General features: G+C 46.7%; 2 protein-coding genes across 2 annotated transcripts in view; one reads left to right on the forward strand and one right to left on the reverse strand.

Annotated features, from left to right (window-relative positions):
- MSH3 (mutS homolog 3) overlaps positions 1-4,406 on the reverse strand; it is a 192,110-nt gene extending 187,704 nt beyond the window's left edge. The window contains 1 exon segment of the mRNA XM_083151861.1: positions 4,188-4,406. Coding sequence (XP_083007987.1) covers positions 4,188-4,295 — 108 coding nt within the window. The 5' untranslated portion in view covers positions 4,296-4,406.
- An 86-nt stretch (positions 4,407-4,492) lies between these two features.
- The window catches only part of DHFR (dihydrofolate reductase), a 46,403-nt gene continuing 35,393 nt past the window's right edge, over positions 4,493-15,502 (forward strand). The window contains exon 1 of the mRNA XM_083151862.1: positions 4,493-4,794. Coding sequence (XP_083007988.1) covers positions 4,703-4,794 — 92 coding nt within the window. The 5' untranslated portion in view covers positions 4,493-4,702. The remainder of the gene's footprint in view (positions 4,795-15,502) is intronic.

Raw genomic sequence — 15,502 nt, forward strand, 5'->3', positions numbered from 1 at the left:
GCTGGTGTTCTGCAAGGGTTAAACAGCGTTGGTCAACAAATATTACACTGGAAACCCGCACAGGGGGGTCACTTATATATGACCCACTTGCCATTTCTTTTGACCAACAAGGATTTGGGCAGTAAAGTGGGCATGGGTCACAGATGTAATTATTTTGAATAAGTAGCTGGTGTCCTGAAAGGGTTAAACAGTGTTGGTCAAAACATATTACACTTGAAACCCACACAGGGGGGGCGCCTACATATGACCCACTTGCAATTTCTTTTGACCAACAATGATTTGGGCAGAAAATGGGCACAAAAATGGGCATGGGTCCCAGAATCATCATTTTGAATAAGTAGCTGGTGTTCTGCAAGGGTTAAACAGCGTTGGTCAACAAATATTACACTGGAAACCCGCACAGGGGGGTCACTTATATATGACCCACTTGCCATTTCTTTTGACCAACAAGGATTTGGGCAGAAATAGGGCAGTAAAGTGGGCATAGGTCCCAGATGTCATCATTTTGAATAAGTAGCTGGTGTCCTGCAAGGGTTAAACAGGGTTGGTCAAAAAATGTTACACTTGGAATCCACACAGGGGGGTCAGATACATATGACCCACTTGCCATTTCTTTTGACCAACAAGGATTTGGTGGGCAGAAATAGGGCAGTAAAGTGGGCATGGGTCCCAGAATCATCATTTTGAATAAGTAGCTGGTGTCCTGCAAGGGTTAAACAGCGTTGGTCAACAAATATTACACTGGAAACCCGCACAGGGAGGTCACTTTCATATGACCCACTTGCAATTTCTTTTGACCAACAAGGATTTGGGTAGAAATTGGGCACGGAACTGGGCATAGGTCCCAGATGTCATTATTTTGAATAAGTAGCTGGTATCCTGCAAGGGTTAAACAGTGTTGGTCAAAACATATTACACTTGAAACCCACACAGGGGGGTCACCTACATATGACCCACTTGCCATTTATTTTGACCAACGCTGTTTAACCCTTGCAGGACACCAGCTACTTATTCAAAATGATGACATCTGGGACCTATGCCCACTTTACTGCCCTATTACTGGCCAAATCCTTGTTGGTCAAAAGAAATGACAAGTGGGTCATATGAAAGTGATCCCCCTGTGCGGGTTTCCATTGTAATATTTTTTGACCAACGCTGTTTAACCCTTGCAGAACATCAGCTACTTATTCAAAATGATGACATCTGTGACCCATGCCCACTTTACTGCCCTATTACTGCCCAAATCCTTGTTGGTCAAAAGAAATGGCAAGTGGGTCATATGTATCTGACCCCCCTGTGTGGATTCCAAGTGTAACATTTTTTGACCAACGCTGTTTAACCCTTGCAGGACACCAGCTACTTATTCAAAATGATGACATCTGGGACCTATGCCCACTTTACTGCCCTGTTACTGCCCAAATCCTTGTTGGTCAAAAGAAATGGCAAGTGGGTCATATGTAAGTGACCCCCCTGTGCGGGTTTCCAGTGTAATATTTGTTGACCAACGCTGTTTAACCCTTGCAGGACACCAGCTACTTATTCAAAATGATGATTCTGGGACCCATGCCCACTTTACTGCCCTATTACTGCCCAAATCCTTGTTGGTCAAAAGAAATGGCAAGTGGGTCATATGTATCTGACCCCCCTGTGTGGATTCCAAGTGTAACATTTTTTGACCAACGCTGTTTAACCCTTGCAGGACACCAGCTACTTATTCAAAATGATGACATCTGGGACCTATGCCCACTTTACTGCCCTATTTCTGGCCAAATCCTTGTTGGTCAAAAGAAATGACAAGTGGGTCATATGAAAGTGATCCCCCTGTGCGGGTTTCCATTGTAATATTTTTTGACCAACGCTGTTTAACCCTTGCAGAACATCAGCTACTTATTCAAAATGATGACATCTGTGACCCATGCCCACTTTACTGCCCTATTACTGCCCAAATCCTTGTTGGTCAAAAGAAATGGCAAGTGGGTCATATGTATCTGACCCCCCTGTGTGGATTCCAAGTGTAACATTTTTTGACCAACGCTGTTTAACCCTTGCAGGACACCAGCTACTTATTCAAAATGATGACATCTGGGACCTATGCCCACTTTACTGCCCTATTACTGCCCAAATCCTTGTTGGTCAAAAGAAATGGCAAGTGGGTCATATGTAAGTGACCCCCCTGTGCGGGTTTCCAGTGTAATATTTGTTGACCAACGCTGTTTAACCCTTGCAGGACACCAGCTACTTATTCAAAATGATGATTCTGGGACCCATGCCCACTTTACTGCCCTATTACTGCCCAAATCTTTGTTGGTCAAAAGAAATGGCAAGTGGGTCATATGTATCTGACCCCCCTGTGTGGATTCCAAGTGTAACATTTTTTGACCAACGCTGTTTAACCCTTGCAGGACACCAGCTACTTATTCAAAATGATGACATCTGGGACCTATGCCCACTTTACTGCCCTATTTCTGGCCAAATCCTTGTTGGTCAAAAGAAATGACAAGTGGGTCATATGAAAGTGATCCCCCTGTGCGGGTTTCCATTGTAATATTTTTTGACCAACGCTGTTTAACCCTTGCAGAACATCAGCCATTTATTTAAAATGATGACATCTGTGACCCATGCCCACTTTACTGCCCTATTACTGCCCAAATCCTTGTTGGTCAAAAGAAATGGCAAGTGGGTCATATGTAGGCAACCCCCCTGTGTGGGTTTCAAGTGTAATATGTTTTGACCAACACTGTTTAACCCTTGCAGGACACCAGCTACTTATTCAAAATAATGACATCTGTGACCCATGCCCACTTTACTGCCCTATTACTGCCCAAATCCTTGTTGGTCAAAAGAAATGGCAAGTGGGTCATATGTAAGTGACCCCCCTGTTCGGGTTTTCAGTGTAATATTTTTTGACCAACGCTGTTTAACCCTTGCAGGACACCAGCTACTTATTCAAAATGATATCTGGGACCCATGCCCATATTTGTGTCCATTTTCTGCCCAAATCATTGTTGGTCAAAAGAAATTCCAAGTGGGTCATATGTAGGCAACCCCCCTGTGTGGGTTTCAAGTGTAATATGTTTTGACCAACACTGTTTAACCCTTGCAGGACACCAGCTACTTATTCAAAATAATGACATCTGTGACCCATGCCCACTTTACTGCCCTATTACTGTCCAAATCCTTGTTGGTCAAAAGAAATGGCAAGTGGGTCATATGTAAGTGACCGCCCTGTGCGGATTTCCAGTGTAATATTTTTTGACCAACGCTGTTTAACCCTTGCAGGACACCAGCTACTTATTCAAAATGATGATTCTGGGACCCATGCCCACTTTACTGCCCTATTTCTGCCCAAATCCTTGTTGGTCAAAAGAAATGGCAAGTGGGTCATATGTAAGTGACCCCCCTGTGTGGATTCCAAGTGTAAGATTTTTTGACCAACGCTGTTTAACCCTTGCAGAACACCAGCTACTTATTCAAAATGATGATTCTGGGACCCATGCCCACTTTAGTGCCCTATTTCTGCCCAAATCCTTGTTGGTCAAAAGAAATGGCAAGTGGGTCATATGTAAGTGACCCCCCTGTGCGGGTTTCCAGTGTAATATTTTTTGACCAACGCTGTTTAACCCTTGCAGGACACCAGCTACTTATTCAAAATGATGAATTCTGGGACCGATGCCCACTTTAGTGCCCAATTTCTGCCCAAAACCTTGTTGGTCAAAAGAAATTGCTAGTGGGTCATATGTACGTGACCCCCCCTGTGTTGATTTCTGCAGTCAAATTTGTGGTTCATGATTCATTAACCCTTGTAAAAGTGATTGTTCTGAATAAGAAGCTGGAGCTCGAATAAGAAGCTGGAGCTCGAATAAGAAGCCAACTTCAGCCTCGTATGGAATGGAAGGACTTCACAAACGAAGGCACAAAGATGTGTGTTACTCCGACCAATTACCACGAATACACTGTATAACAATCTACAGAAACACACAAATACAAACTACATGACATTAAGAGCACTAAGGACAGCACGGAAAATGTAATAGGGAAGGTGTGATGTCGTGCTCTGCCTATAACTGCACAGGACAGGGATACACTCAGTGCATGTGACGACTGGTGCAGGACAGCAGCACAAGAAGAACTAATAGTACAGTGTCGTTGGCATCATGGCTGTCACTGTGACCCCCCGCCCTCCTGACCTGAGGGGGGCGGCTTGGTGCTGGCTGCTGCCGGAAGAAGTGACTGATGGTGGGCTGTGAGGTGCCGGAGGCCGGGCCCCGGCCTGCTCTGTGCCGCCACCGCCGCATCTCATGCTCCACAAGATGCAAAGGAGCAGCTTAGTAGTTACCGGCGCTACAGGACAGGCACTGGCAGGCCCGCCTGGCTGGCGCATGGTAGGCAGCACGCAGCCGCGCCGCACACCCCCCTTAGTCGCGCCCACCTCCGCGTCAGTGAGCACTTATTGGCTGCTGGCAGACATGGGCGTTTCAGACCCGGCTGTGGGTGTCACCACGGGAACAGAGAGGCGGGCGCTTCAGTGTAGCGGGAAACCTAAACCCCTGGTTTTGAGCCTAACCCCGCCCCCTGCACCAAGCACCGCCTCTCGGCAGATGCGTCACGCTGTACTGGACCGACCGACCGACCGTACTCGCGTGTCCGGCTCCCGAGTCACTCGCTCCCCAGTGTGCCAGTAGGGTCACCTCTTCCCGCGGCCATGAGGAAGTTGCTGCTAAACTCCGTAGTGGCGGTGTGCCCGCCCGGGCAAGGCATCGGTAGGGCTGGCACTCTGCCGTGGCCCCCGCTCAGGTACAGTCCACCTGTGTCCCTGCACTGTTCTTCCCTGCTGTTTCTTCACTCCTAATTATTCAGATGGTTCCCCGGGATATGCAGGTGGCTTCTGGTTACTGTTGATTATCTTACAGTAGAACATATCCCATATTTATCTGAAGTTAAGGATGGGGAGGGGGGATTGTAGTTGCGATATGAAAGGGGTATTCGCTATCCACCTGGGCATGCATTGGGATCAGTAACCTGTGGCAAGCAGAGTGAGATTACATAACATTCTGTACAGGTGTAATGATCTGAAGCAGGTTGGTTATGCTACACTTGGCTTGGGGGTCCTGTGCTCCAAACTTAAACCCACACATTTTTTTTATTTTCGGTACATATCTCACCAGATTTTGCTATATATTTATGTTCACTACTAGGTGATTCATCGCACCCTACGGGCGCTCTTCACACCGTCGTAAGGGGCTGCGCCCCCTCATTTTGTGAACGTTTGTATTGTGAGAAATATGGTTAGAATTGTATGAAAGATGCCCTGTATTGCAGCTTCTGCCAGTGGGTGAGGGTCCAGCATGGCAGTACAGGAGTGCAGGACAGTGGCCCTGAGTCAGTGTCTCCTCCTACTGGGTGGGAGTTAGGGTGCAGGAGGCTGGGCTATGAGGCGTGATAGGGGTATGTGGGCAACACCGCATCAGCGACTCCCCAGTGGTGAAAGTTACGGTTCAGGAGAGCAGGAAGCTGGGTAGTGATAGGGGTGTGTGGGCATACGGGGGTCTAAAGAGGAGGGTGGGGGACACTGTGCACCTTCTGCCAGTGGGTGAGGGTCCAGCATGGCAGTACAGGACGGTGGCCCTGAGTCAGTGTCTCCTCCTACTGGGTGGGAGTTAGGGTGCATGAGAGCAGGAGGCTGGGCTATGTGGGCAACACAGCGTCAGCGACTCCCCAGCGGTGGAAGTTACTATTTAGGAGAGCAGGAAGCTGGGTAGTGATAGGGGTGTGTGGGCATACGGGGGACTAAAGAGGAGGGTGGGGGACACTGTGCAGCTTCTGGCAGTGGGTGAGGGTCCAGCGTGGCAGCACAGGAGTACAGGACGGTGCCCCTGAGTCAGTGTCGCCTCCTACTGGGTGGGAGTTACGGTGCATGAGAGCAGGGGGCTGGGTGGTAAAGCATGATAGGGGAATGTGGGCAACATAGGGTGAGTGGGTCCCCACTGGTGAGTCACGGGGCAGGAGAACAGGAGGCAGGGCAGTGATAGAGGTGTGTGGGCATGAGGGGTAGTAAAGGTTTTTGCCTGTTGCAGAGTAGGGATGGCCATTGGTGCAGACGCCAGTGTTCGCGAAAACCACCCAAAAAAGTGGGTCCCGGGGACCCTTCACTTCTAAAAATTGGGGTCCTACCGTACCTTTTCTGGGTCCCAACGGAATAAATCCTCCTCTCCCCTTCTCCCTAGCATGGCACATGTGCGTCGGGGGGGGGGGGGGGGAGGGAGGGAGGGAGGGGAGAGAGTATCAATTGGCCCACTCGCATAAAGGTACATATATACTAGAAACTAACTAAACCTGAAAACAGGGACAGTGCGCGCCGAAGGAGCGCGCTAAAAATTTATGGCATGTTTTTTGGGGGGGGAAGTGGTGTCACATAGTAGTACACATTACAGCACACCCCGTAATGCCCAGTACACATTACAGCACACCCTGTAATGCCCAGTACACATTACAGCACACCCCGTAATGCCCAGTACACATTACAGCACACCCCGTAATGCCCAGTACACATTACAGCACACCCCGTAATGCCCAGTACACATTACAGCACACCCCCGTAATGCCCAGTACACATTATAGCACACCCCGTAATGCCCAGTACACATTACAGCACACCCCGTAATGCCCGGTACACATTAAAGCACACACCCCGTAATGCCCAGTACACATTAAAGCACACACCCCCGTAATGCCCAGTACACATTAAAGCACACACCCCCGTAATGCCCAGTACACATTAAAGCACACACCCCCGTAATGCCCAGTACACATTAAAGCACACACTCCGTAATGCCCAGTACACATTAAAGCACACACTCCGTAATGCCCAGTACACATTAAAGCACACAACCCGTAATGCCCAGTACACATTAAAGCACACACCCAGTAATGCCCAGTACACATTAAAGCACACACTGTAATGCCCAGTATATATTATAGCACACACCAATATGCCCAGTACACATCATAGCACACAGCAATATGCCCAGTATATATTATAGCACATAAGTGCTGCTTACTTACATGCTTGTTGCTAGGGGTTACATGCTCCTTGCAGGGGTCACATGCTGGGGGGGATGGGGGCATTTTATGCTGGTTGCCACATGGGGAGGGGACGTTTTATGCTGGTTGCCATTGGGGGGGGGGGGGGGGGCATATTAGGTTCGTTGTCACAGTGGGGGGGGGGGGGGGGCTGGAAAACATGCCGCTCAGCAGAGTAGGTGAGCGGGCTATCAGCGCGGCGGGGGACTGGATGTGGCTGGAATAGCTGACACGCTGCTCTGAGTTGCATTAGCCGCATCCAGTCCCCCGCCACCCTGACAGCGCGCTCATCTACTCTGCTGAGAGCGGCTGTTACAGCATCCCATCCTGTCTCCCCCCCCCCCCCCCCCCTGCTCTCAGCAGCGGAGTGGACTTAGGATGCAGAGTTTGAAACGGTAACCTGCTCTCATGCAGGGTGCGTGGTGCGCAGCGGCAGCAAACTGTATAAAACCTACAGTGATTGGCTGCCGGCGGCCACTGTTCAGTGATTGGGTCCCGGCGGCCACTGCAGTCACAGTGATTGCCTCGCAGCGGCGGCTGACAGGATTAGTACAGCGCGTCCTCGGGGACCCCTTTAGTTTTAAAAACTGAGTCCCCGGGGACCGTTTTAGGGTAAAATACGCGCTATAGCGCGTTTTTGCGAACCCTCATCGATAGTTGGCATTGATGGCGATTTTGCACCTTGCCATCGATAGTAGTAAAATATTACTTTGATAACCATCGATTGTTGTAGCTATTGATGGTCATCCATTATATCTGACTGAATAGGCCGTGGGACAATCAGAATTCGGTGGCGGGACTGTCGGGTGTGTGGGGGGGGGGGGGGGCGGAGCTATGCTCCGTGTCCCGGCACCATAAAAAAATTTGAAACTTGATCGGTTCTCCTTTGCCATCGATGTAGGGAAACCATCTGGTCCTCCCACATCGATGGCAAAAGTATTTAAGCATCGGCCATAAACCAGCATGGTTAGGCAGAGGGAGTTTGGCACTGTGGGCTGGTTCTCTGTCACTATGTGAGTGTGTGTGGGCGGAGTCAGAGGCTCTGATAGGCTATTAGCCTATGACTCCACCCAGCGTTATAGACACACTCACACATTGAGTGACAGATGTAGCCAAATATATAAGAGATTTTGCAACATATTATTTGGCCCCCTAGTGGGTTACAAGTTACGACTGTAGATGATTTACAACGACAGGATTTCCCTTAAGTGGCAGAGACCTACAGTAATTGTTAGTTGCATCATAAGCAGAAAGCCAAATGATGGGTTTTTTGTATATTTTGTAACCTCCTAGTCTCCTGAAATCTGTAGAGATGGTCTGTGACTATACACGTATATGATTTGGGCCCTTTTCACTTGATTTCGACAAATTGGGTGAAAAGTGTCAAATGTATGTTTTTTATCTCTGATCCTAATCCGATGTGCTATCTCCGATCTGATGTGCGCAGGACCAAGCAATGGATCAGAGCCGGAGATCGCAAGTGCTGCAAGCATAGGTGCCGATTTATGTTTTTGCTGGTGGGTGCTCAAGCCAAAACTATAGGGGAGTGGCTTCATAGGGAAGGGGCGTGGTCACAAAATAATACCAATTTAGATTATGCTGTACAGTTGTCTCCAATATTCAAATAAACCGTATAGGCTACATCGAGGCTATTGACAAACTAAACAAGTTACATGTGCCAAGAAAGCATGCAAGTGTGTCTGCAGTAAAATACAGTCAATAAATCAATACATAGACCTACACAGCTACCAAATATTATGCTTTGTGGCTCATCTACATTTGGATATAAGGCATTTTAAAAGGTTCCTCTCTGAGGTAGCAGTACACACCCACGCTTCTAGGTGCCACGTTCACAATCTCTTTGCTCATTCTCACAATATGGAACTAGACACACCCTTTGAGTAGCGCATGACAAGCCCCCTCAGTGGAGCGCTGTATAAAATTCTACTACCAACTATAATCTCCCTGAAACTAGTTTTCAAAAGCAGGCAAGTATGAATTACAGTAAGTTACTGCAGAAGGTCTTCACATCACATGTGTAGCCAGCAGACAGCACATACATGGCAGCACTGTGGGGGCACAGAGTGATGGGAGGAGTGTAATATACCATTTCCCATCATATCACATGTGTAGCCAGCACATACATGGCAGCATTGTGGAGGCAGTGTGATGGGAGGAGTCTAATATACCATAACCCAGGGCTGGGCAACACCGGCCCTCCAGATGTTGATGAACTACACATCCCAGGATGCTTTGCATTAATTTTGCTACGTGGCCATGCTGAAACTGATGCAAGGCATGCTGGGATGTGTAGAATGCAGAAAGAAGGGGGTTATAGGAACTGGCTACCTGTTGGCGCTAATGCAGCCTTGAGTCTGTACTAACCCACAGCTATCACCAAATAGCAATATACAAGAAAATACAATACAACAGAATTTGGGATTCCAGGCTTCTAAGGCGCAAAGATCGATAGTGGGACTATCAGATGGTGATGTTTCTCTTGGTCTTGTCACTATTCTGAGTGTTCATACTCGGTGGAGATATGCAAACAGAGCAGAGATGGGGAGAAAGCCAACTGTTATGTGTTGTTCCTCATTCCAACCATAGATAAACGTAATGAAAAATAAAAAAATAAAAAAATTTGATGGGCGTACCCCACTCACGGTATTAGCGGAGGGGTATAAACACGTAGCGTTATCTTTAAGGACCTTCAAATTCTTTCACGTCGACCTTTTATTCTCTCCGTGTATGTGCATACAGGTGAACAAATAAACAAATTATATGTATTAATATGTGTCCTTTACTTAGTTCCTAGAATAAGAATTCCAGGGAAACGGAACAAAAGTTATTTTGTCCTTTTTGTGGGCGTACCTCACTCACCAAGTGAACGGTGGGGGTACACCTATAAAGGTTTCTTTGTGAAAAAACAGTGAAACAATTCAGACAAGATGGGCGTACCTCACTCACCAAATGAACGGTGAGGGTACACCTATAAAGGTATCTTTGTGAGAACAAATGGAACAATAAGGATAGGATGGGCGTACCCCACTCACGGTGTTTCAGATGGTGAACAGGCCCGTAGCAGGTTCTTTGTTAGACGTCCTCTGTCTACTCAGTGAGTTGTTGAAATTCTCATCCAATCAACGTACATAAAGTGAAACACATATACAATGTGTAAAATATTTTTCAGTGTTACTAGAAACAAATAATTGACTCTGAAAAGTGAATGTGAACTGGGGGCATACCACAACTCACACTGTGAAGTGCTGTTTTAAGTGTATAAAGGTATCTTTACACGTAAGAACCAAGACCCTCCACCTTGTGCAATAGGAAGAACAGAGAGTACCAGGGGATATCTTCTAAAGAGAAGGAGATGTTCGTGCGTACCAGACTTACGATTCAGTAAGTCTTGAAACTCTCATAAAGGTTTCTTTGGTCTTGTATTTCTTATACCAGTATCATCATTGGGTCCATTATGAATGTGTACCCAGAATAAATGATGAATATAATAAGCCGTAGAAAGTCCACTCAAAGCATCAAGAAAAAATCCTTGCCAGGTGTTTTTTATAAAAGTGAAAAAATTCTTTATTCCAAAATTACATCCTCTGTCCCCATGACAGACAGATGTACCATAAAAACAGGGGGGTACAACATAGAGACCACATACTGTCACACTACAGATAGAAATATCCAGGTAAATCCAGAAACATCAAGATAAAATTCTTTAAAAACAAAAAAAACAAAAATCTTTGAAAAAAGGCAAATACGTACATCCAATGTTGGGGTTCCTTGGTATAGATGGTGATGGCTGCTCACACTCCACACTGGCAGTCGACGCGTTTCGGTGTGTCAACACCTTTGGCTGCAAGTGAGATTTCTCAGATTTGACAGGTTCCAGCAGCACTTGCTATTGTGGCATAGTGAACATCCTGTCCCTTATTCTGGTTGACTCACTGCAAATTTGCGTGGGAATTGATGTTTTGCATATGCGCAGCTGCATTTCTGCACAAGTGTATATGCTGGGTGTGTGCGAACTGTGCAAAAAGCCTGTTTGCCGGGTACACGCACCCAGCCTTGTGAGGGGGCGTGGGGTGCCGGGCTGGGCCATTAGCATATGTGAATGTTCAGCGTTTCAATGTGAACACTGGGCGTACACATGCAAATCAGAATCACTTTATTGGCCATGTATACTCTCGTATGCTAGGAATGTTTTGTGGATACAGTCCAGCTTCAAGCACGGTACAAGAGGGATAACAGGACATACATACATTGCAACAGTTGTGCATACAAATGTCAATTGACAGGTAATGTGTCCGTGACACATGGGCGGGGGGTGGACAGCTGACCTAACCGGATGTCGGCTGCCTGCCCAATTCCCTGCATTTCTGCACGCATATCTGGACCACCCTTACATATGCCTGCGCCTTCACCATTATTCGATGGTCGGCGACCATCAAAAGATGGGGGAGATTCCCTCTGGCATGCGAATAGATGTTCATGTAAAACATCCATTCGCAAGACTTGCGAATGGGTGGCGCCGGCTAATCATTCGCAAGGCGGGTTTAGGGTGACTCTCAAGGATGAAATTTTGCATCCGAGTGAGTCAACCAGAATAAGTGCCCATATGTAAAGGGACCATATACGGTGTAGCATAGTGTTCACTCTAGGATTTTTTTTAAGGCAGGGTGCTGACCACCAGGCAGGGCACTTTTTTGAATCGGGAGGGCATTAGAAACAAAAAGTAAATATATAAAAAATTGCTCACTGCACTAGGATTACACTCATTAAACATGGTCATACTCTGCTGTCCCATTACATATTCTGTTGTAATGACATTTACACATTGTGGCACACATTGTAATGCCTATTACACATTATACCACACACCATAATGCCCATTACACATGATGGGACTCACTGAAAGTTCTTAGTGGCATGACAGCACTGTGGGGGGTGGTGTAAGGGCGGACAGTGCCACACACAAAAAGGGCAGGGTGCATTTTGAGGTTCCCAAAATGCCCAGGGTGCAACACTGTGCAAAAGAAGCTTAGAGGGAATGCAATCCTGCTACCCGGGTAGCTGCCAGGCAGTTGAAGTGGTATCACGTGTGACTACTCCCCTTGGAGAAGTTGTATAGGAGCCTTCAGCCTCTTTCCTCTTGATTTGGGGGTATTTCGTGGATTCCAGCAATCAGGTGCCGCTTTCTATTACCCATCTGATGGCTGGTTTCTTCTGTGAAGCAGTGGATACCCGGAGGAGATGCATGCATTTATGCAGAAAGTTCTTACACATAAGCACACCATCAAATAGATGTGATGGCAGGCAGCCATCGCCACACTGGATTTGCTGTCAGAAGCCCATTCAATACTGGGTTTCCATCAGATACCAATCTCTAGGACACAGAGCTTAGCTATGCTGTGACCTGCAAAGCCATTCCCTTGTTGTTGTGCCATTGATGTTAAGCACTGATGACACTGTTCCTTAACACTCATTGGTCATCCTTCATTACATATACTGTATAATTCCTGCTTCTAAGGTGTGTCTGACAGCTTGTGCTCTAATTGCATGTAGCCCAGTAGCCTAACAGATCAAAGTGCAGAGAATAGTGCCGTCCAGAGTCCAAGTAACATGCGTACGAGTCTGGAATGGGTTTATAATTTACTCCATAAACACATTGTTAGTTCTAGGGCAGCATGGACGGTGTAATGGTTAGCATTAGCGCCTCACAGTACGGGTTTAATTCCCGCCATGGTCCTAACTGTGCAGTTTGTATATTCTCCCTGTGCTTGCGTGGGTTTCCTCTGGGTACTCCGGTTTCCTTCCACAATCCAAAAATATACTGGTAGGTTAATTGGCTCCTAACACAATTAACCCTAGAATATCTGTGTGAGTGTACATGTGGTACGGAATATAGATTGTAAGCTACACTGGGGCAGGGACTGATGTGACAAATATTCTCTGTACAGCGCTGTGGAATATTTGTGCGATATATAAATGGTAATAAATAAGTGCTGCAACATGATTTTAACTCATCCTAAAATAATTGCCATTAACAAATAAATACTATAGTCTGTGTTTGCAACTATTCAATTCTCTTTAGACATTACATAGATGTCATTACATAGATGTCATTACATAGACATTACATAATGTAGACATTCTACATTACATAGTTTAAAATACATCATCGAATATTAAGTAATACAGGTACACCACCGATTTTACGGTAACCAATGGTCCAGAACCTCTTTTAATCCAGACAATTTTGCAATGTCCAGATTAAAAGAGGTTAAGGACCTCTTTTTTTAATCCGGAACACTTTCTGCGCATGAGTATAACAAGCAATACGTGCAAATGTTAGTGGGTACAGATTTTGCAGATACTGCAGTTGACACAAGAAGTATCGCGGGACTTTTATGGTGTCTGAGGTCACGGCAAGTACCGCCATACTTGCCTACCTGACCCTCTCCATGCTGGAGAAAATGCTCTGCTCCTGGACTTCCCTGGTAATGTAGGATTGCCAGCACCTGTGGTGAAACACCTTTACCTAGCCCCCACAGGTTATAGCAATCATACATGACCAGGAACAGAGCATTTTCTCCCGCATGGAGAGGGTCAGGTAGGCAAGTATGAATACCGCATGTGGGTGGAACACACGGCATGAGCAAGTGCCAGTGGGTACAGTGTCCGTGGACACTGCAGACATTGGTGGGGCTCATGTGGCTTCTGCAGACAGTTTAAGTGACAGTAGTGCTGCTACAGTATGCCTTCCACGAACAGTGGTGGTACAGGTATAAAGCGTAAACACAAGTCTATATCAGTGCAGGCAAAAGTTAAGGTATTACGAACACTGGACCACAGTATTTCCGTGAAGAAGCTGTGTGGTACATATGGCTTCTGTTCCTCAAAAGTGTACGACATCAAAAAGTTCTTTGCAGAAAGCGATCTAAGAAGCAAATGAGCATTAGAAAATCTATGAACGCTGGTAAAAGCACTGCGCTTGATCGAGTGTTGTTGGAATGGTTTCGACGAGTTGGGAGTGATGGTGTAGACTTGTCGGGCATCATGGTACAGGAACAAGCTAAATTGTACCATAAAGCTGTAAAACTTGACTGAGTGCGATTACAGTGAAGGATGGCTGCATATGCAAATACATGCTCTGGAACTGCTGCCAACCATCTATCAAGTAGGCTGAACGAAGAAACCCTGGCTGGATGGAGGGTGACGTTGAAATACCTGTTGTGCGTCACTGTACTGACTGAAATTATCAATATGGTTTTGAATTCTGCAAAAATCATTGAAAGTGACGACGATGACAGTGAAGATGATGTATTTGAAATTTCCACTGGTATTGACAAGCTGATTGAGATGACAAGTCAGCTAATCAAAGGACTAGAACAATGTAACTTTGTGACACAACAAGAACTAGTGCATTTCACTTGATGAAAGAAAAACTGTCAAAACTTATGAAACAACCTCACCTTGATGTCCTGTTTTAAGAAGCTATGTAAGCGTATCCCTCAGAGTAGTACCTGTACTCTAGCCTCTCCAATTCCTCCAACTTCCTGTTCCCCATATATATCCCAGATGCAACTGTTGCACCTGAAATACTTCAAGCCCAAGATGATGATTAGGTTGTAATGGGATTTGAGCTGTAGGGCTATTTCACACGCCCCGGCCAGGCTGCCAAAAGCTGTTCCGCACACAGTAGTTAATATATGGGCACAATTGTGCCTGGCCGCCCGGTTGCAGCCGGATCCCACCACTAGAAGGGACGGCTGCCGGGCTGTGACCATCCCCTCCATTATAAACTGCTGTGTGCGGCACGGCTTCCTACCCGTGCAGGGTTTTGCCACCCGGCAGCAGCCGGAGTGTGTGAAATAGCCCTTACAGTTGGACTGTGGAAGGTTTAGAGTAGGTTGGGTACTTGTGTACTAGCACGACGCCCATCGCATCGCAGACCATAAGGCATACGATGGTATGCGATGCTATGTTACGCAATGGCATGCGATGTTATACAATTTTAAATTGTATGCCATTGTATCGCATATACAATGGTATGCGATTTTAAAATTGTATAAGCACCCTAATGGGTTTTTCAATGTTAAGTGTCCCCTTTAAGATAATTAAACGTGATGGGTGCTTAGTATGTTAAAGGCACCCCCACTATCAACGCCAACCCGAAGCATGGCGAGCGGCGGCAGTACGCGTCCTACGACCTTTTCATACCCCCACTATTCACGTCGGCGTGGAGTTGATTTTATATAGTGTGGCGAGCCACCGAGCCCGAAGCGTGGCGAGCGGACGCGGAATACATGTAAAGTAATACGCGTCCCCTCGCTGCGCTCGCCACACTATATAAAATGAACTCCACGCCGACGTGGATAGTGGGGGTTTGAAAAGGTCGGAGGACGCGTACCGC

Source organism: Crinia signifera, chromosome 1 (assembly GCF_055691185.1).
Source record: "Crinia signifera chromosome 1, ASM5569118v1, whole genome shotgun sequence".
Lineage (NCBI taxonomy): Eukaryota > Metazoa > Chordata > Amphibia > Anura > Myobatrachidae > Crinia > Crinia signifera.